This window comes from Numenius arquata, chromosome 10, assembly GCF_964106895.1.
Source record: "Numenius arquata chromosome 10, bNumArq3.hap1.1, whole genome shotgun sequence".
Classification (NCBI taxonomy): domain Eukaryota; kingdom Metazoa; phylum Chordata; class Aves; order Charadriiformes; family Scolopacidae; genus Numenius; species Numenius arquata.
In genome coordinates this window covers 42,696,624-42,714,789 of record NC_133585.1, presented here as the reverse complement: position 1 = coordinate 42,714,789, position 18,166 = coordinate 42,696,624, and the positions used below count along the sequence as shown (strand labels likewise).

The 18,166-nt window shown below is 41.8% G+C and overlaps 1 protein-coding gene across 1 annotated transcript in view; it reads left to right on the top strand.

The window, feature by feature from the left end:
- The window catches only part of BEND4 (BEN domain containing 4), a 29,137-nt gene extending 11,233 nt beyond the window's left edge, over positions 1-17,904 (top strand). The window contains exons 3-5 of the mRNA XM_074155096.1: positions 10,061-10,152; positions 14,213-14,453; positions 17,687-17,904. Of these exons, the coding sequence (XP_074011197.1) occupies positions 10,061-10,152; positions 14,213-14,453; positions 17,687-17,904 (551 nt within the window). The remainder of the gene's footprint in view (positions 1-10,060; positions 10,153-14,212; positions 14,454-17,686) is intronic.
- The last annotated feature ends 262 nt before the right edge of the window (positions 17,905-18,166 follow it).

Genomic DNA, 18,166 nt, shown 5'->3' with positions numbered 1-18,166 from the left:
GGCGGAGAAGCAACAGTGGAGGCAGATGAGCGTGGAGGCTGCTGGACTGCCCCATCAATCAGAATCATAGAATGGTTTGGGTTGGAAGGGACTTTAAAGATCACCTAGTTCCTGCCATGGGCAGGGACACCTCCCACTAGACCAGCTTGCTCAAAGTCCCATCCAGCCTGGCCTTGAATGCTGCCAGGGATGGGGCATCCACAACTTTTGGCAACCTGTTCCAGTGTCTCACCACCCTCACAGTAAAGAATTTCTTCCTAGTATCTAATCGAAATCTCTCCACTTTCGGTTTAAAACCGTTACCCCTCATCCTATCACTCCACGCCCTAATAAATGGTCCTCCCCATCTCTCCTCTAGACCCCCTTTAGGGTCAAGCTGCTCAAAGAGCAGGGTGTTTTTCATAGTGGTTTTCCTTCTCATCCTTGAGGGACCTGGGCCAGAGCTGCTCGGTGAGGCTGGCAGGGGACCCTGTGGAACAGGGGGAGGCAAGCACCATGCCCTCCCCGCAGGTGCCGAGGCTCCCACAGCAGCCCTGTCAACGGAAGATAAAAGCACCAACCCCTCCCTTCTGCTCCACAACCGTCTATGAATCATTTTATCCTTTTCCTGAAATACTTTGCATTTGGGTTTTTTTTTTTTAACTTTCCATATGCAAAAGCCCTTTTAAAATCCATGAGAGTTTGCCATCTAAAAATAGTTACTGCTGTACGTCTTTGCCTCTAGCTCTGCAAAGCACCATTTGCATGGCTCACAAAGAGACTACTGGGAAGACGAGTGTTCTCTCAGCAGATGTAAAGGCAACAACTTTTTTTTTTTTTTTTTTTTTAACAAATATTACACAAAACGTATCTTCCTGTAGCTTTTGGACACAGAAAATAAGATTTTTCAGTTTCGGGACTCTGCCCTGTTGCTGTAGAAGCCCTTCAGTCCTGTAGGATCTCTTTGCCCGTAGCCTAGCACCACTCTTTGGTAGGTCACCACTGGAGAAAAGCAATTACATGGGTGAAATATTGCATATGTTTTGGTTGTTGGGGGAGACTGTTTCTCAAAAAATACCCATTTGATTTGACTGAAAGAATACTTAAATTTGTGTGAAACCTTGATTGTTTCGGCTATGGAAAAAATGAAGTAAAATTGCTATTTTAGTGCTTTGGGTTTGGAGCAATGTGACATCTTGCAAATTGTGCGGTATTCCCCAGTAATTTTTTTTTAGGCAGAAACATTAAGTGAACATTTTCTGTTTTCAGTTCAACTGAAAAACAGAGAAGCATTTTTGTTCAGTGTATTATTTTGTCTTGTTTTAAAAAATACTTAAAGATTAGTGAATGCCTGGAAGGAGCTTGGCAAACTTTTCATTGGCTCTGTAAGGTTTTGACACTGTCAAGAGCAGCGCAAAGTAATCCATCTATATGAGGAGAAAAATGTCTCCTAATCTCTTTCCTCTGTATAAAAATAACTAGTGCTCTGATACATTCCCAATAGTAAAATTAAAGACTTATTTGTGAGACTGAGTGTAAGACCTGGATTTAAACCCTCTAATATGTAAGGATATTAAACAGTTCTCCTTCACTATTGTCAGCAGGATTTTCCCACAGCTTTCAGTCCAAAAGGGAGAAAATATTTCCAGGTGGTTAAAGCAAAGGCCAGGAGTCGTGAGTGAGGGTTTGTCTCCAGGTGCTCCAAGCTTCTTTGCTGCACGGTTTGGGGCATACCAGCCTGAAAGTAGTGAAAAAGTACAAATAAGTTAGATGAAGCAGTGTGTGATAAATATAGTAATTATTCTTACCTTCTTGGGCGGGCAGCAAAAAATACTCCAGCAAACTACCTGAGAATGGGGGTGAAAAACCCCCTCAAATGTAGAGGGGTGCTCACCCTCAGAGACGATGTTCATGGTGGCTGGAAGTAGCCAAAGCAAAGCGGGATTTGCAGGCAGAGTTAGTATCAATGTAATTGAAAAAGTTAGACAAGTTTTCCAGGAGATTTTGTGTGCCCAAGGCTCGACTCTTTTTCATGACTATATCGGATGATCTAATAAAAGATATTACTTTTCCCTACAAATCCTGTCTCCTTTATACTTTCAGAGCATCGCGTTTCCAAAGAGCCTACCACAGCCGCAGCGTAGATAAAGCAGCCATCAAGGGTTATGACGAACACTTTTTTATGTCCTCTTCTTTTTCTTTTTTTTTTTGTCCTTTTTCTTGATGTTCACATTTAACCACTTCTTTGGTTTCCCTTGATGTTCTGGATGTTTTGGACTGATCTCTGGCCTCGTTCTGCTGTTCAGCTTCAAAGCTTGAAGCTACTTGGGGAAGAGAGAGCCTCGAGCGCGGTCGCCGAGTGTTTGGCACGAGAACCCCTTTGAATTTGCAGCGCGGCTTTGCCTGCAGCTTGGGGGTGCCGGCTTAGTTTATTAAACCCGCCTGAGTACAAAAACTTACTGAAACACCTAACTGCAGCAGAACAGGCCTTTATTACTCTGTTTTCTCCATGGTTCTGGGTAAAAAACCATGAGAATTCAGGGGGTCAGGTTTCTTAGCCTAAAGTGGGGAGCAAGAGCTCTGGTGGGAGTTTTGTGGGGAGCTGTGGTTCAGCCTGGCGAGGCTGAACTTCCCCCAAGAGTTTCGGTCTCAACTTCCGTTTGCATTTTGTGGGTCAGCACTTGGCATTTTAGTGACACAAACTTCTGTCCCCGCTCACCAAGGGCTCCTTGGTTTCCCTGTTAGTTATCAGCCATATAAATGTGTAGAGAGATTTACGGGGGAGATCCCTGGCCTGAAGACTTCACAGCTGAAAGAGAGGACAAAAAGAGGTACTTTCTATTTAAGTAGAAGGAAAGTGAGGGATCACAGAGAAAAATAAAAGCCACAGGAGCTTGTGGCGGCATTGCTTAGATGAGAGATGCACAGCTGCCTTGTTTTGTCTCTTTTCTTCTGCTATTTAGGCAGAGGTGGACATCCCAGGAGCGTATGGAAGGGGCACATCCTTCTTTCTGGAGGAAATATTTTTGCAAAAGAAAATTAAAAGAAATACAATGGCTTTTCAGATGCGGAATAACAGAAGTAAAATGGTTTTCCACTCCACTTGGAAAACACAACTGAGAGGGTTTTTAAAAGTAACGGGATATTTGCTGTCATTTTTTCTGCTTTCCCTGCTTTTGGCAGGCAGATAGGACAGTTTAGCCAATCTTTAACACCCTTCTGCGTGTAATGTCAGTTCTTCCGGTGCTGGTTTTATTTTACCATCCAATTACAAACATCCAAATTTGTAGGGTCTTGAGCACCCAGATCGGTTCCTCTTTACTAACCCCATCTCTCCTTGCCCCTCGCTCTTTTTCCAGCTGAACGCACCCCAACAACTTGTCTTCACGGCCCATCCGTGCAGCGTTCACTGGCTTTCAGCTGACTATTGAAACAAATGAGCGTATGAGCTAAAATGATCCAAGCCGTGTTATACTGCACACTTGTCCAAGTCTTAGGCAGAGAAGGCATCTCCGTTAACGTTATAAGAAATTCACACTGCTATCTAGTTCGTCAGCAGGTTCCCTATCATTTGTTACATCTTTTTGACAGTCGAGCATCAATTTAGAAATGCCCTGCAATGAACCCAGAGTGAAGAATGGCTCAAGGTCAAGCAAAGGAGGACACGTTGCGATGCTGAGCCAGTCTTAACTAACAGCTGCGGGTCTGAGCAGGGTGGATGTGGATGTACACCCTTCCTAATTCTCCTCCTCGCTGGCGAGTCAGAAGGAAATGGGCTAGAGTGCTGAAATTTGTCTTCTGCTGCGCAAAACACCAGGCGGAATACTAGCCAGTCTTGGCTACAGAGCATAAAATCTCATTAGTGAATAGAATAACCAGATTTCTTACTATCTGCTTATGGGGCTGAGGCCACCATGAGGAGACACGCGGCCAAGCACGCACCGTCCCTTCTCACAAGGGCTGTCTGATGCCACGGGAGAGGTTGGAGATATACTTTATTTACATTTGAGATATGCCTTATTTACAGCAAGCCCAAGTATCTCTTCACAGTTGCTGTGCTTTGGCAATATAACCAGCCCTGGAGTGCGTTACGCTGGAGGCCATATTTTGGGAGGATGAATGAGAGTCCTCATTTTGACAGATACCAATACAAGTGATTGTGGCCCAGTAACATTTATAGTGAGCAAAAATCCAGCCCAGACCAGTAATAGAGATGTTCTTGGCACTTTACAGAAAAGTTGGAAACAATTATCGGAGCCAAAGGTTAAAAAAAAAAAAAAGAGAGAGAAAAAAAAAGAGTGGGTAATAATTGTGAAACATTAAAAGCATACTGTTGAAGGCCCCAAAAGACTATCTAGGAGGAGAAGTTTCATGCTGGTTACCAAACCAGCCAGCCTAGAGAGAAAGCAAAGGAAGAGTTAGAAACATAACAAATAGAGTAGAGGGGAAGTTGATGGTGATGAGTAAAAAGCAGAGATTAGGATCAGTGGAAAATTAATAATTAAAATTGCACCTGGAGCACTCTGTGGAGGAGACATGCTTTCCCTGGCAAATTAAAGGAAAAATAGAGTCCTAATAACACTATCAGACCATTAGCAGGTGAAAATAGTAGGTTTTGTCAATAATATGCAACTGCTGATTGAGCATTTCTGTTCTGGTATTCATGAATAGCAAAATGATGCAATCAATCACACCAATATGAAGATGATGGTAAACAGGTAGAAATATTTCCCCTTTCCACTGGAACTCTGGGTGTTAGTACACATTCAATAGCACCTTCAGGTGGGACCACAGCCTCAGCTGTCTGCCACAGCTCCTCCCCAGTGTCTGGGGCAACCAAAGAGCCTGTTAGTCAGGGCCAGAATTGCTGGCCTTTTTAGAAATGATAAAGAGGTGCTGATCCCAGCTCAGGCTGTAAGACAGTGTGGTTCAAGAGCGGAGTCAGGAGTCCCTCTTTCAGAGACTGGCATCACCAGGAGAGCAGCTGGGAGCAGTAACTGCTTGGGCACACCAACTTTTCATCCCTGAGTGCACATAAACTTACTACCAAAAGCACTAGGCAGCTGCTACCAAAGCGTGATGTTTTCAAAATCATGAGATTTGGACAACTCATTTCAGGAGCTAAAGCAAAAATGAAGGTGGAGAAAGAGGACTCTGACTATGATTTTCTCTGTGTTTTGGAATATTTAGGATGCTCCAGAAGACTGAAAGATGCAAATACTGTACAATTATTTTTTTTTTCAAATCATGAGGTGTCCCGGATGATTGTAGGCTGGTTGGCCTCATACTGAGCCCAGGCAAACTAGTTGCACAGCTGATGCCAGCTTCAATTAATAGAGTACTAAAAGAGAATAATGGAGTTAGTACCAGGCAACATCTTGCCAAATTATGGTTTTGATGAGATGAAAAGTTTGGTTGATGAGGATATTGCAGATATTCAGAGTGTTACATAACATTATATTAAAAAGAGTGATTTAAAAAATGCAAATATATTTGTATTCAGGAAATTGCCATGATGCAGCTGAATTTCTGGAGGGATTCTGTGGAAAATTGTTCACAGCCTGCGTTTTTAATACTTTCATTGGTGAAAGAAAACATAGTCATTTCTCACAGCTTGCGAGCAGTGCAGAGGTAGCAGTGGGTGAGGAAGATGAGAGGAGACATACTTGGTCAAACACGGTGCAGCATCACCATGTGTTGAGGCACAGAGAACATCGGCTCGACTTGGTTTCAGCCACTGGGAAATGGACACTGAGACAGGCTTTTGGAGGACGTGGTGGCTTTCTGGCTGATTATTGGTGCACAACACCCCAAAAGGGCTGGCATGGTCTTTGGTGGACGCATAGGTGGGTGTGGGGATTCTGCTTTTAGTGTGAGCCCAGCGTCTCAGGAAGGTCAGTGTTGAGCTTAGCAAGGAGAAGAAGGAAAAACTGCTTCACCGCTAACTATAAGTACATAATGTGACAAGCATTTACCATTTCTTTTCGAAAGATTTAATAAAACCCAGTCAAAGGAAAAGAAAATGCAGACTTGAAATAAGGTGTATGTTTCTGAGGGTGAAACAGCACACACCGTAACAACGTGCCAAGGGTGGAAGCTGCATCTCTGGGAGATGACGACTTGAGTTGTGCTGTGTTTTACCCGCTGATGCTGTCTGGTGCAAAGAGGATTTGGTCTGGGGAGTTGCTGAGCTGTGTGGCATGTCAGACTGAGAGATCACAGCCCAGCTTTTGTCATCGGCATAGCCAGTGGCCACCACGCCGTTCAACTATTTATTAGAAATTAGGATACCCCGCAGAGAAAGCTGTGACAAGCTATGCCGAAGCAGCACTTCCTGCAGCGTAGAGATGCCTGGAATAACAACGAAGTCTTATAACTTGGATCAATAAACAACGAAGACCTGCCACCTCTTACGCGTGTCCTGCTTAGTCACTGCTTAGCATCTCAGCGAGACCTGCCTTCCCCAGCATCCCAAGTCCCCCATAGCACCTCCTCCTCGCCCTTTAACTCCTGCAAAGATCTCACTCTTCTTGTCACTTGCTGCAGCCCAGGTTACTTTGACACTTCCAGTGTCTCTTCTGAGTCACTGGCACTTCCAGAAAGTGAAGGCTGTGGAAACTTCTTCCTAATGGGCAGGAAAATTACTGCCACTCCACAGGCTTTCTACTAAACTACTGAAAGTGTTATTTCAACATTAGCATCTTTCCTGTTAGTTCCAGTAGGCACAGATCCCTCTTGGTGATAGTGGATACATGCATAAGTGTGCAGAGAATCAGCTCTCAGGGTTATGATCTTGGTAACTCCCTAGATACCACATCAAAGTCAAAGAAATACAAAATAAATAAGCTAGTAGTTTTAAATGATTATTCATCCTCCCTCAGCTGGGAGCTGCAGGCTCTTACAAAGGTACGCTTGCTGTGGGATTCAGAGGAGAGTTCCCCTTACCTCTCGGCAAAGAGAACACTTGTAGAGCCATAAGAGGGGCACAGAAGCAAAACCAAAGCTTTGACTCTCGGCCTCATCCTTCCCTCTTTGTGGCTTCCTTCAGGTTTTGGATAATCCAGCAGCCTGAGGAGCCCGGTTTTGCAAGTTGCATCTGGTGTTTGAAAGGCTGAGGTTATTTGTACCCACAGCAAACAGTGATATACGATGGCTTTTCAAGTCAAAAGCACTCAGAGTCCTCCAGTCTCTAAAAAGATAACAAAAATCATACAATCTTGTGCTTGAAACATTACTGCTTTTATGAAGACAGAAGTATTTATAAGCTTCAGCCGGCTTTTAGTACTGGTAATATTTCTCATCAGTAATGAGAAAGCATTTCATCAACAGAATACACTTAAAGTAGAGCTGTACTTCATGTGCTGGGGACACAACAGGTTAAAGTTTCCTCTTGTCTTCTCGCTTGTGCCCCATCCCTTTGGAAAAACATAGGTAAATATATCTTTGGATAGCCCGCGGTGAAATGAGTTGCCGTGGGTAAAATACCGTCCTGCTGTGAGATCAGCACCTAAAAATTAGAGGATTTATTGACACATTATATTCTGTTTGTTCCATTTGAGGCCAAATGTTGTTCCACATACATAATTACAGGTAACAGTACCAAGTATGTGAGAGCCATCAGGTCACCATCAGGGGCCTTTGCTAATCGAGATAACCAGAAAAGCAAGTGCAAACTTCACAGGCTGTTTTGAGTCCAGCTTTGTGGGGGTCAAAGTCTAAAGCTCCCAGGTACCACTGATGCTTCAGCAACTGTGTCCTCGGTGAGCTTGCTAAATAAAAAGTGACACATTTAGGCAGGGCAGGAAAGGGATACTTCACAAGGAGCTCTGATTTCCCAACTATCACTCAACTCTTCTCCAAGTATCAGGCATATTTGCTTTCAGGCAGTAGCACAATCAGCCATCATAACCCAATCACCCAGCATAGTCCCTTCCATCCTTGCTGTCGCCTCGCAGGAGATCCAGGATCTTGCAGGAGATGCTTGTTACCCACAATAACTTCCACTGGGGTGGGAGGTTTTGCTGACCTTGTCACAGGGTTTCTGATGCTTCCCCAGGGCAGCGAGCTTTCATGATCCTTGTGCCTCTTTCTTGGACACCTACTTAATCAGAGAGTTACCTGTGCATGGGCCTTCCTAGTTTGATCTTTGGTTTGGATGTGCCAGACAGCAAACACACACAAAATGTCATAAAAGGGTCTCAAAATATAATCTTACCCTTCAGCCCATCCACAAGGAAAAAAAAAAAACCTTTTACTTTTCCCCCATATGCTTTAATGTTTATAAAAACGGGGGGGGGGGGAAGACAAATCCTTTTTTTGCCACACCTTCTTATGAATATCCAACCTTCTTATGATTATTCAGTGTACTAAAATGTTACCTGTGGTTACTTTGCTCCTTAATTTCACATAAAAACTTGGATGGAATTTTCTGATTCCTGCTATATGCTAAATACACAGCTCTCATTACAGAACATGTTGGTGGGACTATTAAGCTTGACTGCCCTTCTGACTTTTTCAGAATTGAAAACATTTTCTGAAATCATTCGATGACACTCAAAAGTGCCTTTTTTTCTTACCAAAAAAAGGCATGCAGGCTCTCCTGCTCATACGGCAGTGTCACTGTGTAGCAGGTACACTGCCGAGACATTGAGCCGGTCAAGCAGTAAGCAGTGAAGTCACTGGAGAAATAAAACAGGTACAAATCACTTGAAATGCTAATTTTTGCCAAACGCATAACCTCCTAACCTCCTATGGCAAAGTGTGATACGTCAAATGAAACAGGAGTAAATACGCTGATGGGTCGAATTTACGGAGAAGTCAGCACGGGGTGAAACGACATGGGAATTTATTATTCTTATCAGGCACTTTGCATGACTTCTGCATGCGGACTGCTGGGTGTAACGCCGCTTAGCCCTTAGCACAGGCTCTGTTTTGCACAGAGTAAAGGTGTTTTGCACCCTGTCTGCCTAGTCAGGGGCATAGTTGCTGCGCAGTGTGAACACCCAGGAAAGAGTGCAAAATACCTGTAAATCCTACCTCGAGACATTCTCAGTGATTTCAGTGCTTGCTTTCAGATTGCCAGCTTAAGACAAAGCCCGAAACACTGCATTTTTCCAGGTGTAAAGGCTGAATGCCAAGAAATAATCAAAAAAAAGAAAGAAGGAACATAGCAATATTTTTTCTGGATTTTTAGCTGAAGCTAAGTTTATCTCTGAATATTTTACAAAAGCAACCCATATGAAATGTGAGAGTTCTCAGGTACCTTAAAAACAATGCTTATTTAGTCTTGCACAAGTCAGTCGTAATGTTGGGTTAATATCTGTTTAATTCTCCTACAGTGTTTCAGGCTCAGGAGAAAAGCACTGTATCTCAAAAATACTCCAGAGTTAATCAGGGATGTGGCAGCATCTGCTTAAGAGAGACCCGTAATTGAATCATCCCTAATTAACCTATCACCTCAGCAGAAGGGAATAGGATGTTGGTACCACTACTGAAATGGATGAGAGTGATGGGAATGGAAAGGGGGGAGGATGAGGGGAAGAGAAATAAAGCAATTTGCCTAACACCTAGTTTTATAACAAATTTGGGAGGAGGGAGGGAAAATAAATTAAAGCATATGAATCATTAAATCTTTTCAGTATATTTAATCAGACTGTAGTTTTAAAAAAATTTGAGCATATTTACATGTTAATCAGTGCATGATTTAGGTCCAAGAAATGTTTTCTCCTTTGTATGGTTTGGGCTGCTGACAGTATTTACAGGGGTTTTTTCTTATTATCATTACTGCTGACCTAATTTGTATTTGTAATAATTATAATTTCAAACTAGGAAAGAAACCCTTTGAAAACTAGTGGGCAGAAAATAAAAGCAATGTCAGAGATCTCAGCACAGGAAATACAATATCTGTTGTATATTTATTGAATGAAATGACTGCACAAATCAAAATGAGAGCTATTTCCTATTTGAAATAAATCTCACAAACATACAAGACAGAACCTGAAGAACACTGCTTGATTTAATGTTGTTGTTATATTTTGTGCTAGATAGCTAATATACAGTAATTGCGATTTGTTTCATGCAGTGCCCTGCCAGACTGTTTTAGATTATTTGAAGACTGTACTTCAGCATCACAACCAGCTTATGGTACCACAGCCAACAGACCATCCGACTGAGGTAGTATACAGTGAAGACAAGCTACATCTCTTTATGTTTGACAAGTCACTGAAAACATGCAGGCAAATAAATCAGTAGGCGCTGGAAGAATATATTTAGTAGTAAAAATATGTAAAATGTATTGTTAAACTGTCATTCTTAGGTACAGTAATCCCCCAAATGGAGGAGACTCATCACTAGTATATTCTAGGATGACTTTACTGAGCAGTGCATAACTCCCTCCATTGGCACCAGCTGCACTTGCCCTGCTTTGGGTAATTTTTCTCTCACCTTTCCTCAGAAACACCACTTTTGTGGGTAGAATTTAGGCTAGGGCTAGCATGGTGACAACTCTAGCTGGGTGACTGACAGTGGTGCCGGTGCACTGGGGCTGCAGCTTGTGGGGGGGTGGGTACCGACAGGTCGTGTGTATGGATACAGGCACATATGTATATACAGTTAGTATAGCTCTAAAGCAGCCCCGAGATGGTTAACACTAAAATAGACGTTTCCTTCATTTTGCAGACAGACCCAAATATAGACTTCTACAAGTCTTTGGAGTGTTGTTGCTTCTCGGAAAGCATCCCAAACAAAATTTGAGTGTTGACAATTTTATACTTGATACGGAGTTTGGGGATTTTTGTAATTATGTTGTGTTTAAAAGTGCTGCAGTGAAAAGCAGGAAATTCAAGTTCTCCCCTTCTCTAGAAGGTAGATGTATAGATTTGTCCATCAGCTGTAGTGTAATTCACATTAATTTTGCTCCACTGTGTTTCTATCCAGGCTTGTAAAAATGCCTTGGATGAAGTGGTTTTGTTGAGACTATTCTAGTTTAGACTTCCTGTAATTGAGGCTCTTGCTATGTATGTTTTTGTGTATGTAGTGTACACATGTCACTACCCATTATTTACGCAAACAAAATCAGAACATGGAAGGCTTAGGTCTAGTCTGACCTCCCTTAGCACATAAATGATACGTAATGCAAGCCTCGCGTAGTCGCACTCACCGTAGGTTCACTGAAGATGCTTTGCAGCAGTTCAGGGGTGCATCACTTTGCTCCTCCATTCAGTTTTGTCCTGTGCAAATTGATTATATTTATATTTATATTTATATTTATATTTATATTTATATTTATATTTATATGTATCATTAGCTGTTATCACTCAAATATATCCCAAGGATTCATTTTCCTTTTTCTAATGCTCTTTTGCCTAACTAAAATTTTCAAGCACTGTAAAAACTGAGGCTGCTCTGTAACGTCCCACATGGAATAGCTTGTCATGATGTGACAGAATTTTTTATTCAATTAAACACATAGATGCTAATCTTTTATTCATAAGCTTAATCATGTACAAATACAAGCATGAACGCATTTGTACTTTGGTTCTTCCTTCAGGGTCTGCTTATTTCATTTCTGGAAGGTTTTCTGTTTGTTTTAGTTTAATGACTGCTGGACACACCAAACTGCATCGTATATTCACCGAGAATCTTTTGCCCAGAAGTGCTTTACTTTCGGAGGACATAATGAAAGTGTATCTGTAGCAGGAACCCGGTAATTGTTTAACAGAGTAGCATAACACTATCTCGTGCCTTTGGAGTAAAACGAGGAAAAATATCCTAAATTTCAGGGAGAATAAGAGAGAAGTTTAATAAAATTGGAGCTGAGGAAATTACGCAAAATTTATTGCCTTCTCCTCAGTTAATAGTAATGTGAGCTCTCATGAAATTTAGATGTTGGGCCTTTCTGCACCCTGTTTCCATCGGTGCGATACATTTAAAGACAGAGCTAGCTTTTAGGATAGCTTGCTACTTAGCAAAGCCATTCATGAGCATCCATCCCTAACACACATGAGCGAGACTGGAGCCTTACCCTGTGCCATTGCTGGCTTCCATTGCATTGCTCCTGCCGGCCAGGGCTCAAAAGCAAGGCAGTGCCTGCAGAGTTAGCTGCAGCTTGTATGTTGTACTGGTATCAGTAAGAAAGGTTCTTGCTTCACTACAGTGTGTTTGGTTTTTTTTTTAAATAGGGAAAGAAGTAGGTTTCAGGAATCTAAGGTAGGAAAATAATTAGCTTTATAGAAAAGGGATACTGAGCTAGCTGCTGAAAAGAATTAGTACTAATGTCGGGATCGGATGGTCCTGTGTGTTACCTTTGTCATGGGACAAGCCAAGGAAATACTAGTGTCGGCTCCCACCAAGATGGAGCGGTCACAGTTGCTTCCGCATAAGAGCATCACACACTCAAAGAGCTTTCCGTGCTGCCTCCCTGCTCTTCCTCTCTCCCCAGCCCTTTTGCCACGTTGGCAGAGGACCAGGAGCTGGGCTGGGTGGAGGGTAGTGTTCTTTCCATGGCAAAGCTCCTCAGCCCTATTACTGGCTTCCCAGAGGGACGTGTATCTGGCAAAAATTAAAGCAGCTTCTTCCATCATGAGTGCAGGGAGAGGAGTTGGCCCTGGCCCTTTGGCTGTGGTGAGAGTAGACAAGTGAAGTGCAAAGAGAAGCTCTCCAGTTATAGACAGAGTTGGACTGTAGGAGAAGTGTCTTTTTCTTAGGGATTACAAGCTTGGATTTACAAGCTAAAGGGTTGAGATGTTTTGGGGGAAGGATAGGAGCCCATCAGACAGCCAAAGCCCATCTCCTCCTTTATATTTTGGCTTCCTTTGCAGTGTTTTGGATTCGCTTGGAGCTGCCTTTGCCAGCAGTTTGCACCAAAGCCAGCTTGGTTTGCACCGAGGCAAACAAGCAGCAGGGTCACACGGGCTCAGCGCCCAGTGGTGCTAACCCCCCTGGGAGGTGGTGGTACCCTAAATCATACAAACAGATTCTCCAAGGACCCCCTCATCGCCGTCTTCACTAAATTCAACCTTCCACATAATTATCAAACTTGCAAAAGAATTTTAAAAAAATACCCAAGGAAAAAGTTCAAAGATGCTCCCAACCTGTGTCGGAGGATGCCTTAATAAACATATGAAAGGAGGCAAGGGTAGGCCTTAAAATAGTTTTCAGATATCAAAGATCTGGAAGCGAGGAGGAGAACTTTGCAACAGTGGCTCGCAAGTGCAGCGTGCTGGTGACTGCCTCTGTTCAGCATCAGACCCTTGCTTTTTTCATTCATTGTGAACTCCAATCAAAGCGGGGGGCTATACGAAGCTTTCACTATTTAGGCCTCCAGATTTATGTGTTTTCATAAAGAGGCGTAGCTGTAAATGTGACTGAGTCTCTAGGAGGCTGTGGGCTAAGGGTTGGGTTTCTTGTGTACTTCAGTTATTTCAAGTGTATTAACAGCACCATCTTACGTTAATTGGGTAATCCTGAACTATAGTGTTTTATGGGCAACAAGAATTAAATACAATTTAGGTACAATTGACCAAAGAGGGCTTATAAATGTGTGTGGATCACATGAATCCCCATAATTAGTCCCACACATTCATTTCATGTTGGACTATTGAAGCACACAAATTATAAAGGTTAAAAGCAAAATTTCTTTCCAGCTGACATGGTGGCATTTCTGTAAAGCTATAATTTGAGTTAATACGGCATTCATTAATAATAATGAAGCTTTTAGTTTTCATAGTTCCTTTATTTATTTTCTTTATATTTTTCACAGTAACATAACTGCTGTCAAGTTTCAGGTGTGTTCTACAGAATTAATAAACTTATTACAAAAATAGACCAAAAGAATCACCTCTGAAGTAAACTGCCAGCTGTGATGAAGTGATCCATTTGATCACACTCTTCAAAGACCCTTTTTTATGCATTTTAACAGATTAAGAAGAAAGGTTATACTTAAATAGAATAACCGGTCCCTGGTTCTTAACTCTTTTTAACCTGCTTGTTAAAGTGGAAATTATCAATAGCCACCTCTCCAAACATGTTCCTTCTACCTCACCAAATTCGAGTTCAAGAAAATGGAAATGTAATTTTAAAAGTACTCGTTCTCAGTAAGAGCAATTACGCGTTCACTTCAGGATGTGTTTCGCTGTCAGTATCGTGGATAGTTAAAAAGCATATTTTTATTGCAACTGACATCTTTACTTATTTGCCTTGTAAAATAAGCAATGGAAATATTTCACTTTTTCAGGGGAGCAAGCAGTTGCTGAACAACTACCCTGTCTACATCACTAGTAAACAGTGGGATGAGGCTGTAAATTCTTCCAAGAAAGATGGACGACGGCTCCTTCGCTATCTCATCAGATTTGTTTTCACAACCGATGAGCTTAAGTACTCATGCGGCCTTGGGAAAAGGAAAAGGTCAGTGCAGTCAGGAGAGACAGGTCCTGAAAGACGTCCTCTGGATCCAGTAAAAGTAACATGTCTCAGAGGTACTGCATCTTTTCGCTCAGTGTCCACCATATGTGATCTCATTTCACCACATTGGCTCTGGCTCAGTAGAAGCATTTGGCTGACAGTTGCAGAACTAGAAGGGGTTTCAGAGGCAGGTGACAAGCAGCCAGAAACCCTCCACTTTTTTTTTATTTATACATACGTACATATATATATGTACGTATGTATTATATATGTGTGTATTATTTTTTTTTGAATGGGAAAAACCATGGCTGCTTATTTACAAGAGGAGACAAATAAATACAAGGGCACATGACACTGATATACTTGAAAATGCAAGGAAGGAAAATGAGGCAATCCTTTTATCCTTTTATAATAAACAAACAAGTCATTCTTTAACACTGCTATACAGCAAAATTAACCAAAGGGATATTTATAGCCTAATGTGTAGTAAGCATATGACGCTTAAGGCCACAGTGCATCGTTGGAGTTAAAAGCTAACCATGTTTCAAAATAGGTTTGAACATTTTGTGGGGCCAAGAACATCTACAGGTTGATTAGAAACAACGTGTATACAAATACATTGTCAAGGACTTAATTCTTGTTTGGAGCACTGACACAACATTGACTGAAAAAGTAAGGGAACAACTTTCCCCCATGTTTAGCCACAAAATGAGGGGGAGTTTTGCAAGCATTTCACCGTGTCAGAGAGTGAGGAAGTTGGACAATACAGAGAAAGAGTCTAGATTGAGAAGAATTCTCTCTGTTACAGCAGTTCATAACTTTGGTTTCCTAAAATTGTTAGAAAGGCCTGTTACTAGGCTTTATAATGACACATACAAAATAGGGCTTTTTAAAGACCAGTTAAAAACATGTTTGTGCTATCAGTGTCTGCATTTCATAAATGCTTATTATTTCTTTAATTAACTCAATTTATAGTATTTTATGAGCACATGCTTAAAATATAAGTTGAACTGACTTCAAGAGCTAATCAATGCAGTGTAAAAAGCTAAATATTGGTCAGTCAGCGATAAAAATATTTTTAGTCAGTCAACTGGAGTCTAAAGTGTTTATATACATCAGACAGAGCATCTGCCCATCTAGGGTAAAAGACTTCAACAAGGCCAAGTAGATCAGACTTTTAGTTGGGGTACATTGATGTAACTAGGCAATGAACTCAGATTTTACATACAATCAAATTAGGCAAAGATTCTCTTTTTCTACTGCAAAGGAACCTGTTAACCTCTTATGTGATACTCTGTCAGACCTTATACTCTATCAGAACTTAAGAGAAGGGCAAGTCCATTGCATACCATGCTGCACAGAGGTCAGGAGAGAGACTCAGGGTTCCAGAAGTTCTCCTGGAAACTGAAGACTGAATATGACTGTATTAATCATTTATAAATTACTTTCAATTTCACCTAATAATTTATGTACAAGCAGAGAGTTAATACCCTTTGCTTCCCCTTTGTTCCCCTGCTTCCCACCAAGACTAAAGACTCCACCTGTAGATGGACTTTTGCTTACGGCCGCTCTCCTTTCTGGGGTCCTGGACATACAGAATGTGTGGAGCGCTCCTTGGGAGAAAAAGAAAGGCCAATTTCCTTAATTTCCAGAAGCTTGAACAGGAAGCAAAAGCATTCAGTATCTAAAGACCAGTTAAGAAAGAGAGTAGACAGCTCTCCCTTTGGTGAGAACATCACAACTTTCTCCAGTGCCAAGAGTTAGCCACTGGCTCCTACCTATTTGCAAGCCAAGGTAACAAGTGTCTGAATAATTCTCAGCATGTCCAATTATGCCTTCCCACCGTACCAGGGAGTACAAACTGCTCTGCCTCTCCACTCAGTAGTTTCAACATCTATGAACATTTTTAATACATCCCTACAACTGACTGATGTCTGGAGCCAGCTTTAAAACAGCTTGGCATGCTTAAATTACAGCATTGCTCCTTTATGTGGTAACCATTTCTCTGAGAAAAACACCAGTCTGTGGAGCCCCACGTGAACATAACTAGGTAGGAATTACTGTTGCCTGTGTGGATTTCCAGGGAAATGAATTTAAAACCGAGATAGCTATCACTTTTGCAGATGCACTGCTGAAGGAGCTATGCAAAAATCATGTCCTAATTGTCCAACAGATGAGATACCTTGCAGGCACAGGAACTCACGTAAAAGCACAGCGCTCCCCGGTCTCAAGATGTGGTGACAGTAATGAAGTTACCATACGCCACTTATTGTGCTGGTGGCTTGTCAACAGTAGAAAATAGAATTTAAAAATATCCTGGGACACACAATACTGCATGAGGGAATAACTAATGCTACGGAATAAATAAGCAGCTCAGTTTCCATATGAGGTACAGTGTATCCAATATATCTAATAAGGTGCCCTCACATTTAAAATCGTATTTGGACATGTCAAACTCCAAATATACCTATTTGAGCTATGTCTAGCAGTTAAAACTCCAGAATTGGTAAGGCACCTTCTGCAAGTTTAGCATATTGCATGTCAAAGAATCTGAAAAAGAAATTATAAAAAATGTAATCATCACATACAAATAGCTGTATGTGGAAGCAGCAGCTACTTAAATAGCCAAATTACATGCAGTACAATTCATTTTCTCCTGCATTGAAAACTATTGCAAGGCTCCCCAAATTAGCCCTGTCATCTCATTTAGCTATTTCTAAGGCCAATTTCGTCTCTAAAAAATAGGCGTCAGATTTGGGAAGATGGAAAGAGCTGGACTAAAAAGGAAAGATATTCCAAATAGAAAGGAGCACCAAATCGCAATAGTGATAGTGATGTTTTCAAGCAGGTTGTGGGCTACTGCAGCCTGCAGATGTTGGAGCAGCCAGCAGAGGGGGATCATAAAGATCCACGAGAGTAATCACCTTAAGGTATAAATACACAACAGGTTTCAAATTAAATACATTCCGGTTCATGTTGACTTGTACATGTACTGGACATGCTGAATCACAAGCGTCACTTCGAATTAGTTCTTCTCATTTCCACAAGAAGGGATTTTATCTCCAGGTCCTGTGCATCACATAATTAGCTCAGGTATAACAACATACACTGCATGTGGAGAAGTACGCTTGTACAGAAATAAAGGAGGTCCAAGTGGCATTATCATGGCATCCCCCATAAGGCTTTACTTCTGCTTAAGTAGAGCAGTAATGCCCCCTTTCTTACTTCCCATGAGCTTTTGATGCCTGGGCAATAGCGGATGCTGCAAAGACAAGTTGGTTTTTTATCCTTGCATGTTTTCCTGCAGAGTTCATTAGGATGCATTGTACTTCCAACCCAGACTGGTGGATGCCATCTGAAGAGCAAATAAACAAGGTATTCAGCGACGCAGTAGGACACGCTCGTCAAGGGCGTGCAGTGGGGACTTTCCTTCACAACGGGAACTCGTATTACGAAGGGACTGACCATCCGGGATCACAGGATGAAGTCTTCAATAGAGGTATGCAAGACGGATCTGGCGATTGATGGCAGTGAGAGGAACCTCATACAGCAGTAGTAACCACTTAATTTAGGAGAGACTATTTGTTAAACATACTTACCCTGCTGTCATTTAAGAGTCCAAAGCATGTTTGAACACATACTGCATACATTTCAGCTTCTCCATCCTACCATGTCCCAGTTAACAGAAAGAAATCCATTTCAAGACCTGCTCTATGGGACTTCTCAGTGCCTATTATTTGCAAATCCTTCATAGCACCCTCAAAGGGAAATTGCAGTTCACTTCATC